This window comes from Telmatherina bonti (assembly GCF_933228915.1).
Source record: "Telmatherina bonti genome assembly, chromosome: 23".
NCBI classification, from domain to species: domain Eukaryota; kingdom Metazoa; phylum Chordata; class Actinopteri; order Atheriniformes; family Telmatherinidae; genus Telmatherina; species Telmatherina bonti.
Window position 1 is genome coordinate 18,291,727 of NC_136632.1, and position 14,031 is coordinate 18,305,757.

A 14,031-nucleotide genomic window follows, 5' to 3' on the forward strand; every position below is an offset into this window, starting at 1 on the left:
ATATAAGAATTAAAACAACCATGAAAGGAAGCAAAATTATGAAAACAAAATGTCAAAATGTGAAACAAAAGACATACCAAACAGCCGGAATTTGATGCAAAAATTTGGCATAAATGGCAATAAAGACATGCAGTAATGGTCAAACATGAGTCAAAACACAATATCATCATGTTCACACAGGGATGCAAATAACCACAACAAGATGTACAACTATCCAAAGATGATTTTAAATGACCAAAGAGGTTAAAAAAGAAAACATGTAAGAGATGCCCAGTTCCCACACCGAAACAGAAAATATACAATCAGAGGCACAAAATAATCAAACGCTCAATACAAAATACAAGTTCAGAGATGCAAGACAAGCAAAGGTTGTAACAACACAACCAATACTTCTCTGATCATTTGTCCATGATCTCAGCAACCCAACAGCTATGATGAGGCATCCAGAGGTTGTCTCACTCACATGCACATCTGTCGGGATGAAAATGGAGAGCTTTGCTCATTCACCTCTCCCACATATGCTGCGTCCCTCATGGTCAGTGTGAGGCTTTGATGCTGCCGATTTCTCAGCAACTAGAAGACCTCAGGATTGCACAGCAGCCCTGTGCTGTCTTGGGGTCATGTTCAGCTGCTGCTCAGTGTTGTTTGGAGCCACAAATATGCAAAGTGGCCTCACGAAGCTTTGTTTCCCACTGTGCAAATTGACTCTTGAAATGATCAGTCTCAGAGCACAACACAATGGACAAGCTCGCTTCCCAGTGTGTCACAAAGAAAGGAAAGAAAAAAAACAATGAAAACATCCAAAGAACATCAGAAATATGTGTAAAATTCATGCTTTTTTTTTCACCATAAAGCAGGAAAACCAGAAGCACACAAAAAAAGTTGCTTTGTGTTTTATGCTGTTTTTTACCCAACGGTTCCTCCGAGGGTCTTGTGGCAAAGTAGTAACAAAACAAATATTTCTCCATCTTCCACAATCAGATTGTCACGCTGTCAGAAATGACAGCAGATTGCCGTTTTCGCTCTCTTTATTTGAAATAAGGTTACTGTGTGTGTGTATGGTTATTTTAGGGATACAGACAGCTGTAGCCATAGTAACGCACCAGGCCATGTACAGCGCTCTCGTTTCAGTCCCAGCTCTCTGCATCTCTCGACTTCCTGCAATCCTTCCTCTTCAAACACATTTGTTCCACCCGTGAACATATTGTACTGGATGACAGTGGGAGTAATGAAGGTCAAGAGGGCAAAATGTTTTCTTGGTTTTTTTTTTTTTTTTTTGTCTCAAGCCAAAGCCAGAAGGAAAATATCAATTGGCAACAGTTTGTCAGTGTTTTTGCCCACCCAACGTCACCACCAGTTGGTGTTTAGAGAGGCAGGGCTGTAACTGGGAGGTCGCCAAGTTTTCACTGGTAGAAAGGGAAAGGAATGAGAAAATCCCCCTTAAATAAACATGAGACGGGGCATCACTGAGATAACAGCTCCTGTCATCATTTCCAGCCAAAAGCAGCTTTTCAACCTAAAACTGATAAAAATCTAAAAAGGTTCAACGCTGGAGTTCAAATTACACTAAACTGAGATACTTTATCCTTCTTTTATTTGTAGGAGAGATGCCTGAAATGAAAAGATAAACTCCCATATTTGGCTTGAAATGTCGCTGTAAATCAGAGGCTTTTGGGAGTGCAGTTCTTCTGGTTCTCTGGGTGATTGTGTAAGATAAACACTCCCTTTATTTCCACACTAATTTCTAACAGGAGACACAAAGGGCATCTTTCAGGGAACAGATAATGGCAGCAGCAGCGTGGCACAAAGACTAAATGCTGATGCTTTTATCGCATGCTGTCTCATCTCCGGTGCACTGATTGTATGGAAACTTCTGCCAGAACCCAGTCTTATTCCGTTTTATATTATTAACCACTGATGAGGGAAACACTAATGTGTTACAGCTGGAAAGATTTTAAAGCATCTTGATGTGAGGCATTAATAGAGTATGGTGCTGTTATTCATGGTTTTTTTTTGTTGTTTTTTTTACCTAAATATTAAAGTTTATCTCAATAAAACTGTTTTCCTTTTGATGATTGTTTGGATTTCTTTCCTATCCACAGTTATGTACGTGCAAGTGTGACGGTTCGTGGCTAATTTTAAACGAAAATGCAAAATTTCTCACATACCTAAATCCCCAGTAAAGATGTGATTAATGATATTAGCTGGATTTTGTAACACAGGTCTGGAAAGTGTGTGATGATAAAGGTTACAATGCAAGTCAGTAATGGGAGGTCCAACTCTTTTTCAGGATTCTACTCTTCTGGTTCGGCTTCATTTAGAAGAGCTGCCTCTTTCTGCTCCCACATGCTTCTTCATTTCAGAGCTTTCAGTTTAATGTCATTTAGCAATTATGGTTAGTATTTATGTTACTTTGTAAATTTTCCATTTGGTGTCTATATATATATATATATGTATATATATATGTATATATATATATATATACACTAGTCACAAAAAGTTAGGGATATTCAGCTTTTGGGTGAAATTTCACAACAAGCCTAAAATGCATTCAAACCTGTACAGGTGAACTTAATGTGATCTTCTCTAAGCTTTTAAATGCACATGTCCAACTGTTAAATGTTTCAATAAATTTTGCACAAGTTGCTGTTCTCTAACAAGGAGCTTAACGGCAAAAATCACGGCAGGTGTGTGATCCTTGAATTGACCAATAAATGTCCTGGTTCAATTAGAGCTGGTGTTTAAACAGTTGTCCTCATCATGCTGGTCACATTTTGACATCATGAGACCAAGACGACACCTAACAATGGAACAACAGTCCCTTGCCATTGCGATGCTTCAAACAGGACGTACACGGACAGAAGTGGCCACTGAGCTTGGAGTGTCACAGAGTGTCATCAGCAGGTTGCAACAGAGATATGGAGAGACTGGAAGAGTCACAGAAAGGCCTAGAAGTGGACGTCCTTTGGCCACATCCCGTGCTGATGACCGCTACATTGTGAACACTGCCCTGAGAAACCGGATGATGAATGCCACTCAACTCCAGGCACGTTTAAGAGAGGTGAGAGGCACCCAAGTGTCACGTCAGACCATTCGAAACCGTTTCCATCAGCGTGGTCTGCGTGCTAGACGACCTGCACGGGTACCTGACCACACCACCAGGCACAGGCATCATCGTCTTGCATGGGCCAGGGAGCATTTACGCTGGACGAGGAACCAGTGGGCCTCAGTGCTGTTCTCTGATGAAAGTCGATTCACACTGAGCAGAAATGATGGCCGGCAACGATGTTGGAGACGTCAGGGAGAGCGCTATGCATCAGCCACTGTTGTCACCAGGCCAGCTTTTGGTGGTGGCGGTGTTACAGTGTGGGCAGGGGTGTCCACTTGGTACAGAACTGCCCTACACTTTGTGAATGGTACAGTGACAAGCCCATACTACCTGAATAACATCATTAATCCAGTGATTGTGCCCCTACATGAACAGCACAGGCCTAATTTCATCTTCATGGACGACAATGCTCCTGCTCATCGAGGCCGCATCATCAGGGAACGGCTGTTGGAGACTGGTGTACCTCAAATGGAATGGCCTGCACTCTCTCCAGACCTGAATCCCATTGAAAACCTGTGGGATCAGCTGAGCCGTCGTGTAGAGGCTCGAGACCCTGCACCCCAGAACCTCAATGACCTGAGGGCTGCCCTTCAAGAAGAGTGGGATGCCATGCCTCAGCAGGCAATAAGTTGCCTTGTGAACAGCATGAGACGTCGTTGTCAAGCTGTAATTGATGCTCAAGGGCACATGATGAGATATTGAGACGTTTAAATTTTTTGTTGTGGTGTAACTACCATTGTTGTTACCTTTTGTGTTGAATGAATTTTTTGAGATGAGGAAATCAGTAGTGCATCCTTCTACTTAAATGTCTTACTTTTATGATATTATATCACTGTAGCATAAACATATTGCATTTTCCATAAATTTCACCTGAAAGCCAAATATCCCTAACTTTTTGTGAGTAGTGTATATATATATATATATATATACACATGTATAAACTAAATATATATACATATAGATACATATATATGTATCTATATGTATATAAATTGATTCAATCAATTGAATCAATTTTTTCACCTCTACCATGTGTTAGCATGACTGAGAGTCCCCCTTTAAGCCTTACTCCTGCTCAGATTGATCAACATGCTGATACTATAACAGCTTCAATGCGTACAACCTTGGATAATGTTGCTCCCCTAAAGAAGAAGAAATTAGGTAAGATTATGAAGGCTCCCTGGTTTAATTCCCAGCTTCGAGCTCTAAAACAGGCATCAAGGCGTTTGGAAAACAGATGGCGTTCATCAGGACTAGAGGAGTCTCACTTAACCTGGAAAGAAAGTTTAATTGTATACAAAAAAGCCTTACGTACAGCAAGAACAGCTTATTATTCATCATTGATAGAGGAAAACAAAAACAACCCTTGGTTTCTTTTCAGCACTGTAGCCAGGCTTACTAGGAGCCGGAGCGCTGTGGAGCCATGTATTCCTTTCTCACTTAGCTGTGATGATTTCATGTATTTTTTCAGGAATGAAATTGACACTATTAGAGATCAAATTCACAATACTCTTCCTTCTACCTATCATGTTGAACCTGTTGTGGTCTCTGAAGCATCCTTAGAACCAGGATCTGACTTGTGTCTAAATAGTTTCTGTCCTGTCCAACCCTCTGAATTAACTAAAATAATAGCTTCATCTAAACCATCCACCTGTATCTTAGACCCTCTCCCAACGAGCCTCTTTAAGGACATTTTTCCCTTTAATTAATACATCACTACTAAATCTTATCAATATGTCTTTAGTGACAGGATATGTACCACAATCATTTAAAACTGCTGTAATCATTCTCTGGATCCAGAGGTGATAGCAAATTATAGACCTATATCTATTCTCCCGTTTATGTCCAAAATTCTGGAGAAAATAGTTTCAGCTCTGTTACATGCCCACCTAAGCAGAAATAATTTATGCGAAGAGTTTCAGTCAGGATTTAGAGCTCATCATAGCACTGAGACAGCATTGGTGAAAGTTACTAATGACCTTCTTATGGCCTCAGACAAAGGACTTGTGTCCGTACTTATCTTGCTTGATCTTAGTGCTGCATTTGATACAGTCGATCATAACATTCTGTTACAAAGACTAGAACAGGTGATTGGAATTACAGGTACAGCGTTAAGCTGGTTTAAATCATATTTATCTGATAGACTTCAGTTCGTTCATGTAAATGACAAGTCCTCCTCACAAACTAGTAAGTCATGGAGATCCTCAAGGTTCTGTACTTGGACCAATACTCTTCACGCTATATATGCTCCCTTTAGGCAAAATTATTAGACAGCATGGAATAAACTTTCATTGTTATGCAGATGATACTCAAATATACTTATCCTTTAAACCAGATGAAACAAATCAGTCCAATAGACTACAAAATTGTCTCATAGACATAAAGACTTGGATGTCTAGAAATTTTCTCCTCTTAAACTCAGATAAGACTGAAGTAATTCTCGTTGGATCTGAAAAACTCAGAGCTAAATTTTCCGGTTTTGTAATGAACCTGGATGGCATTACTTTAGCTTCCAGTGCTACAGTGAGAAACCTTGGAGTAATATTTGACCCTGACCTGTCCTTTGGCCCACATATTAAGCAGGTTACTAAAACAGCCTTCTTTCATTTACGTAATATAGCCAAAATTAGGGACATTCTGTCTCGGAGTGATGCAGAAAAACTGGTTCACGCTTTTGTTACTTCGAGACTAGATTACTGTAACTCTCTATTACTGGGCTGTCCTAAATATGCCCTGAAAAGCCTTCAGCTGATCCAGAATTCTGCAGCCAGAGTCCTGACCAGAACCAGCAGGAGAGATCATATTTCTCCAGTTTTAGCCTCTCTTCATTGGCTGCCTGTTGAATCTAGAATAGAATTTAAAATCCTTCTCCTTTCATATAAAGCCCCCCACAACCAGGCACCACTATATATCAAAGACCTCATTGTTCCTTATATACCAAGCAGAGTACTTCGTTCCCAGACTGCAGGCTTACTTGTGGTTCCTAGAGTCTCAAAGAGCCGAGCAGGAGGCAGAGCCTTTGGTTATCAGGCCCCTCTCTCATGGAATAAGCTCCCAGTTAGTGTTAGGGAAGCAGACACCCTCCCCACCTTTAAGACTAGGCTGAAGACTTATCTTTTTGATAAGTCCTATAGCCAGGGATGGTTAGCATCCCTTAGTTGTGCTGCTATAGGTTTAGACTGCTGAGGGACATTTCCTGGTACACTGAGCTTCTTACTTTTTCTCTTTATCTCTCTCTTTCTGTTGGTTTCCTTATATAGGCTATTATGAATTGGCCTTCATTATGTTTTCCCCTCTGTCTGTAAAGCGTCTTGAGATGGCATTGCCGTGATTTGACGCTATATAAATAAAGTTGAATTGAATTGAATTGAATTATATATGTATATGTATATACACTAGTCACAAAAAGTTAGGGATATTCAGCTTTTGGGTGAAATTTCACAACAAGCCTAAAATGCATTCAAACCTGTACAAGTGAACTTAATGTGATCTTCTCTAAGCTTTTAAATGCACATGTCCAACTGTTAAATGTTTCAATAAATTTTGCACAAGTTGCTGTTCTCTAACAAGGAGCTTAACGGCAAAAATCACGGCAGGTGTGTGATCCTTGAATTGACCAATAAATGTCCTGGTTCAATTAGAGCTGGTGTTTAAACAGTTGTCCTCATCATGCTGTTCACATTTTGACATCATGAGACCAAGACGGCACCTAACAATGGAACAACAGTCCCTTGCCATTGCGATGCTTCAAACAGGACGTACACGGACAGAAGTGGCCACTGAGCTTGGAGTGTCACAGAGTGTCATCAGCAGGTTGCAACAGAGATATGGAGAGACTGGAAGAGTCACAGAAAGGCCTAGAAGTGGACGTCCTTTGGCCACATCCCGTGCTGATGACCGCTACATTGTGAACACTGCCCTGAGAAACCGGATGATGAATGCCACTCAACTCCAGGCATGTTTAAGAGAGGTGAGAGGCACCCAAGTGTCACGTCAGACCATTCGAAACCGTTTCCATCAGCGTGGTCTGCGTGCTAGACGACCTGCACGGGTACCTGACCACACCACCAGGCACAGGCATCATCGTCTTGCATGGGCCAGGGAGCATTTACGCTGGACGAGGAACCAGTGGGCCTCAGTGCTGTTCTCTGATGAAAGTCGATTCACACTGAGCAGAAATGATGGCTGGCAACCATGTTGGAGACGTCAGGGAGAGCGCTATGCATCAGCCACTGTTGTCACCAGGCCAGCTTTTGGTGGTGGCGGTGTTACAGTGTGGGCAGGGGTGTCCACTTGGTACAGAACTGCCCTACACTTTGTGAATGGTACAGTGACAAGCCCATACTACCTGAATAACATCATTAATCCAGTGATTGTGCCCCTACATGAACAACACAGGCCTAATTTCATCTTCATGGACGACGATGCTCCTGCTCATCGAGGCCGCATCATCAGGGAACGGCTGTTGGAGACTGGTGTACCTCAAATGGAATGGCCTGCACTCTCTCCAGACCTGAATCCCATTGAAAACCTGTGGGATCAGCTGAGCCGTCGTGTAGAGGCTCGAGACCCTGCACCCCAGAACCTCAATGACCTGAGGGCTGCCCTTCAAGAAGAGTGGGATGCCATGCCTCAGCAGGCAATAAGTTGCCTTGTGAACAGCATGAGACGTCGTTGTCAAGCTGTAATTGATGCTCAAGGGCACATGACGAGATATTGAGACGTTCAAATTTTTTGTTGTGGTGTAACTACCATTGTTGTTACCTTTTGTGTTGAATGAATTTTTTGAGATGAGGAAATCAGTAGTGCATCCTTCTACTTAAATGTCTTACTTTTATGATATTATATCACTGTAGCATGAACATATTGCATTTTCCATAAATTTCACCTGAAAGCCAAATATCCCTAACTTTTTGTGAGTAGTGTATGTATATATATATATATATATATATATATATATATATATATATATATATATACATATATATATATATATATATATATATATATATATATACGTAATGTTGTTTTTTTGTTTTAAATATTATTTTAAAGTCACTGGTTTCTCCAAATTTTTATGACACACTTGTATTTAAACCCGGCTTCTTTCTCACTCTATGACTGTGCTGGCCTCCTCCACGTCACTTCCTGTCTCCTGAGAGTTTGCGCTCCTGCCTTCGTTCACATTATGGTATCGGGTTGTCTTTTCTCACGTGTGATTTTAAATGCTTTTTTTTTTTTAAATCTATATACGGCTGGGAAAAGTTTACTCTTGTAGCTACAGATTTTATCAGATAAGAAGATTGCCTTCCTCCGCTTTGCTCATGTTGAAAAATCTTTTTATAAAACCATCTTGATTCGGCTACTGATGAACTGGAACCAGTTTATTAGTAAAATATTAATAGAACTAATTGTTTAGTCTGTGGGTGGATGTCAGTAAAAGTAAAACCTTTCTAAGCAAGCCAGTCTGTCCACTGGGAATCATCCTGCTCCACCTGTGGACCAGTCCAAGCCATTTGCCCTATACTGGTGACAAATTGTCTCATGTTGCAATACTTACTAAAGTCCACAACAGCTTCATTGAACACACACACACATAAAACTTGGTGGAATTGTGTATTTTTTTACTGCCTGTCTACAGTAACTTCCATAATGACAACACGTTTGCATGTGAAAATGTCTCACAAGTTAGAAAAAAAGTCAAAATACTGCATTTTCAAGCCTCCATTGCATGCACTAATAAAAAAAATTATATTGTGAGGAACAGAGAGAAAAACATAATTATGGCCCATTTCTCATGAAAAAGACACACATATTAAAACATTAAAATTTCATAGTTTTGCTCCTTTGACATGATGTTTCTGTTTTTCATTTCATGCCAAAACAGTTTCTGTTTCCTAAAGTTGGTGCTTGATATCGCACATTAAGACCTGAGGAGCCCTAAGATGCAGTAGCACACACATGAACTGATACAGCTGTATTTTAAAATATGGATTAGCTGCACTGCAGTTTGAATAATACAAAATCAATTGTGGTCAAATTATGAAGCAGCAAGTTCAAAACTATGTTAAACTAAACCTGAACTGGTTCCTTAGTCAGTGCAATAAACTCTGTTTTGTGTCCGAGTCAGCATTAAGAGAGTCTCTAAACCTGATCCAGGTGACGGTGAGATGGACATCATTATAAATATGTAGCGATGAGGATTCAATTCAGTACTCATGCAACTTAATAGTTAGAATAGATTTCATTCTTCTGAGAAAACCCCAAAGTTAAATACACATAGTTAGTTTCCATTATGTCCATTTTATTAATTTATTTATTTATTTAGTTTTTTTTATTTATTTAAGAAAATGTTCACTTGCAAACAAAAGTTTTCTCTAATAAGGTTGAACATTTCCGACCACAGCTCAAAGCTGCCATCACCTCGTCATCATGTTTAGTTTTCTTCACACTGCAACAAAGACTTGTTTGCTAATCACCAGTACAGTCAGATTTCCATTAAGGCAAGTTCTGGAAAGCCCAAAAATAGAGATAAATCAGCTATATTTGGTTAAACTGATGGTGTGTGTTGTGACCAGATGCTGGTGGCATGTGCTACTGTAGCTGAAATTCAGTAGGAGTTGACCTGCTTGGAGGCAAACCTGGAGGTGAATAAAACGATGGTGGATATAAAGAAGAGGAGATTGTTCATGAATTAATTTTCTCTTTGGAAACATCGGGGGTGTTACATCATAGATATGAAGATGCCAGTGAGTTATGTCCGTCTATTGCAAGCTACTCAAACAGGTAACACCTGGTAAATACATCACTGTAATCTTTATCAGCTATTCCTCATGATCTTCTTCTACACTGGTAAAAAAAAAAAAAAAAAAAAAAAAACGCATCACAAGTGAGTTTTTACGCTTCTTTTGGGAACACTTTTGGAAATTTGTTCAGTTTCTACAGTTTTATTCACCTGGTCTTATTTAGATCTATGAAATCCATCTCCAGAACCAGCATGAGAGATCATATTTCTCCAGTTTTAGCCTCTCTTCATTGGCTGCCTGTTGAATCTAGAATAGAATTTAAAATCCTTCTCCTTACATATAAAGCCCTCCACAGCCAGGTACCACTATATATCAAAGACCTCATTGTTCCTTATATACCAAGCAGAGTACTTCGTTCCCAGACTGCAGGCTTACTTGTGGTTCCTAGAGTCTCAAAGAGCCGAGCAGGAGGCAGAGCCTTTGGTTATCAGGCCCCTCTCTTATGGAATAAGCTCCCAGTTAGTGTTAGGGAAGCAGACACCCTCCCCACCTTTAAGACTAGGCTGAAGACTTCTCTTTTTGATAAGTCATATAGCCAGGGATGGTTAGCATCCCTTAGTTATGCTGCTATAGGTTTAGACTGCTGAGGGACATTTCCTGATACACTGCTGAGCTTCTTTCTTTTTCTCTTTATCTCTCTCTTTTATCCACCCCCCCCCCCCCCCCCCCCCCCCCCACCCCCACCCCCCCCAGGAGGTTTCCTTCCTGTTAAAAGGGAGTTGTTTCCTTCCCACTGTTGCCAGTGTGCTTGCTCAGGATGGGAGATTGAGTTGGGGCCTCCAACTCAATCTGTTGGTTTCCTTATATAGGCTGTTATGAATTGGCTTTCATTATGTTTTCTTCTCTGTCTGTAAAGTGTCTTTAGATGGCATTGCCGTGATTTGACGCTATATAAATAAAAAGTTGAATTGAATTGAATTGAACTGTTTGTATCGACTAATCTTCAAAATGCAAATGAAAAGCAGCAGCTAAAATCTGTGAAAGTCTGATCACATCTTGCTGTTGTTAAATCTGTATTTCTTTCAAACTGTTCAAATTAGAAGAATTTGGGGATTCAGTTCTAAATAGTTCTCTAAATATGAGTGAAGCATTTTAAATAGAATCAAACTGACAAAGTATGTGTTCATGTTTGGCAGATTAGATAAAAAAAAGAAGAGTATTTTTAACTCCAGCTGAAAAGGTAAAATGTTGTTCAGCTAGCAATGATAATCATAAAGGATAAGGGATCATAATAAGGATTTGCACAATCAAAGCTCCAGGGGACTTGGTAGGAGGGCTCCACCTCCCTTTTCTGACTTGGTTACACTGGGAAATCACTGTGGACTCAGGACCAGGGTTTCCTCTAGAGGGGGCTGTGAAATTCCCCAGAGGAGGACTGTCTTTGGTCCAAAATACAATTTCTGTGAACGGGTAAAAAAATTCTGGAAACATTTTCAGCTTTTTACTCATGACTAATGATCCAAATGAGCTGGTTAGATACAGTTGTGCTCATATTTATTCATACCTTTCCATTAAAGAAGGAAAAAACTGTAAAATAAGCTGAAATTGACTAAAGTAATAATAAATAAAAAAATTCATGAAAATCATTACATTATTTTCTAATTCTGGTTTAAGATTTTATTATACTTTTTTTTTAAAAAGCAAACAAATAAGATAATTACATATTACATCACTCATAAATGAATATTTTGTTTAACAATCCTTTAATGTTTCTGCTCCAGTCAGGTGTTTTCTGTTCCTCTCAGTCAGTTTTCTGCACCTGTTGACAGGTATTTTGTCCCACTGTTCAACAGAAAAGTGCTCTAATTCGTCCAGGACCAATTTGTATGTTTGTTTTTTTTTCTTTTTCTTCGTCTTAATTAAATTGAAAAACAGTGTCTTATATTACCAAACAATATACTATATTTTTGCAAATTTTTAGTTATTGTTCCTTTTTTAAGTATCCAGTTATTTGAGTGACTGTTGTAAATTCAGCCTTTTCTTTGATGACAGGGTATGAATACATATGAGCACAACTGTATAATCTGGCATGTTTACATATGTTGCTATTCACTTACATGTACTCTCCCCATTAAATAAACAAATAAATAAAAACCTGTATTCATTCATTAAAACTGCATTTCAAAGCTGTTTCTTGAAGAAACCTGGTCAAGTGATTATAAATGAATCTGCATGTGTTTTATACAGAACATAGCCTCTCATCTCTGTAAAGTTTTTAAACAGAAGGGAATGCTTCGTTTCTGGGGGTATTTTAGACTTTATGCTTCGGCTAGCTTTGCAGATCCTTCCTCTGTCACTAAACTAAAAGGGTCATCTCTTCATATATGACAGGTTTCTCACCTCCTTTACAATGGAGCACGACAGCAGTCGGCCACTAAACTAAACCGGATTACCACTCTGTCTTGGGCTTACACGAGGAGACACACATCTTCAATACAGCCATACCCAACAACTGATTAATTCCCCTTTTTTTTTTAAGTAGTCAAACACTTTCTCCAGCAGACAAACTGAGAACAACGTGAACACAGTGGGGTCTGAATGCATAATCGAATTAAACTTCCATGCAACTGTATACCCTGCCTGCCGTAAAGAGCTGCCCCACACGGCCTGCTGACACACACAGACAAATACACACATGCTCACACACACTAGGGTAACAGGGAAGGGACAATGGGAGGGTTACTCTACAGTGGTCCTGTCCTTTGTTGGGTGACGATACCGAAGGGACAGACAGGACAGGCCACACAAAGCAAAGAAAGGAAGGCTTCCTATAGGTTTCTGTGGCACGCACCTGCACAGGTGGAGGAGGGGGATCTGCGGAGAGCCATTTCACTTCAACTCTGAGTGACTCCAGCAGGTAGGCACGCCTCGTTCCCTCTCAGCTCCCAGTCAGTCAGTTTGCCACACTGCTGCCGTGTCAGCAGCCTGAGAGAAACAACAGCAACAATCTGACTCAGTAGTGCTATCCTCAGCTTAGCTCTTCCTGGATAATAGTCCTCTCCAGGTGGTTAAAAGGGTCTTAGGAACTCAGCAACAATGTTTATTGTGCACACTTATTTAATGTACTGCACACCAGGCTTAGGAGTAGCAGACTGGGTGGCTGATTGGGTGTTTGGCCAAGGAGTTACAGCCCCACAGCGTCAAGCAGAGATTATTGGGCTCTCTAATATGCATTAATTACTGTGCCTTCTGTTTAGGTTTATCTGTGAACCTATGAGGACTTAAAGGTTTGCTGCACTGAGCTTATATGTGAAGGGTCATTTTGTGACACATATTTAGATTAAAAACAGAGTTTCACTTAAGAGAGGGAAAAGATGATGGTTTATGTATGGTAAAGAACATATGGACAACCTCATCAGGATGATCACATGATATGATTGCAAGCAGTTGAATTTATAACTCGAAGCAGAAAATTTGACTTTGCAAACCATTGTGAATGTCAGAATGCCTGTTTATGTGTCTGTTTATTTACTGTCTTCATTGTTACCAAACCTGAAATTGCTGAACAACAAATCTACCTACGGGTACAAATAAATACCACTGAATCTGAATCTATCCTTAAACAAGATTGTTTGAGACAAATTTGCCCTTGTTTCTAACAGGTTGAAGTTTGAGATGTTAAAAAACAGAAACGGCTGAAACAGAACAAGATATTCTGCTTCTTATATTCTTTAGGAAGAAATGGAGCCACAAGGAGCCTTTATGGGATTCAATCACAATTGACAGGTCGCCAGTCCATTGAGGGGCTGAAATCCAGCATATTGATTCAAAACATACAGTAGCCTACACTACAGCAGGCTTTTTAGTTCAGAGGAATGAGTAGTTGGGTTAATCCTGTCTAAATGTGTAGTCGGTACAGTTGATGCGAACAAGTGGGGCCGTAGTTGCTGAGGTCAGTCAAATCTGACCCATGAATCCAGAACAGACTTAAGTAACAGGTACTCAATCTATAGGATCTTGTAGGTAGTGGGAGGTGTTGCACAATTTAGAATTAAATTATCATAAAGGATGTTTCTTACACTCTCAAATATGAACATCATCACTGCAGAATAAACATTCTTCTCACTTGTTTCAACAATGAAGCTCAAGATGTTGCTGATGGTTGCTTTTTCAAAT

At 40.0% G+C, this 14,031-nt stretch overlaps 1 protein-coding gene across 1 annotated transcript in view; it reads right to left on the bottom strand.

The window, feature by feature from the left end:
- ano2b (anoctamin 2b) overlaps positions 1-12,743 on the bottom strand; it is a gene marked incomplete at both ends in the record, with an annotated part of 86,167 nt that extends 73,424 nt beyond the window's left edge. The window contains one exon of the mRNA XM_079262823.1: positions 12,707-12,743. Within this exon, the coding sequence (XP_079118949.1) occupies positions 12,707-12,743 (37 nt within the window). The remainder of the gene's footprint in view (positions 1-12,706) is intronic.
- Between the last annotated feature and the right edge of the window lie 1,288 nt (positions 12,744-14,031).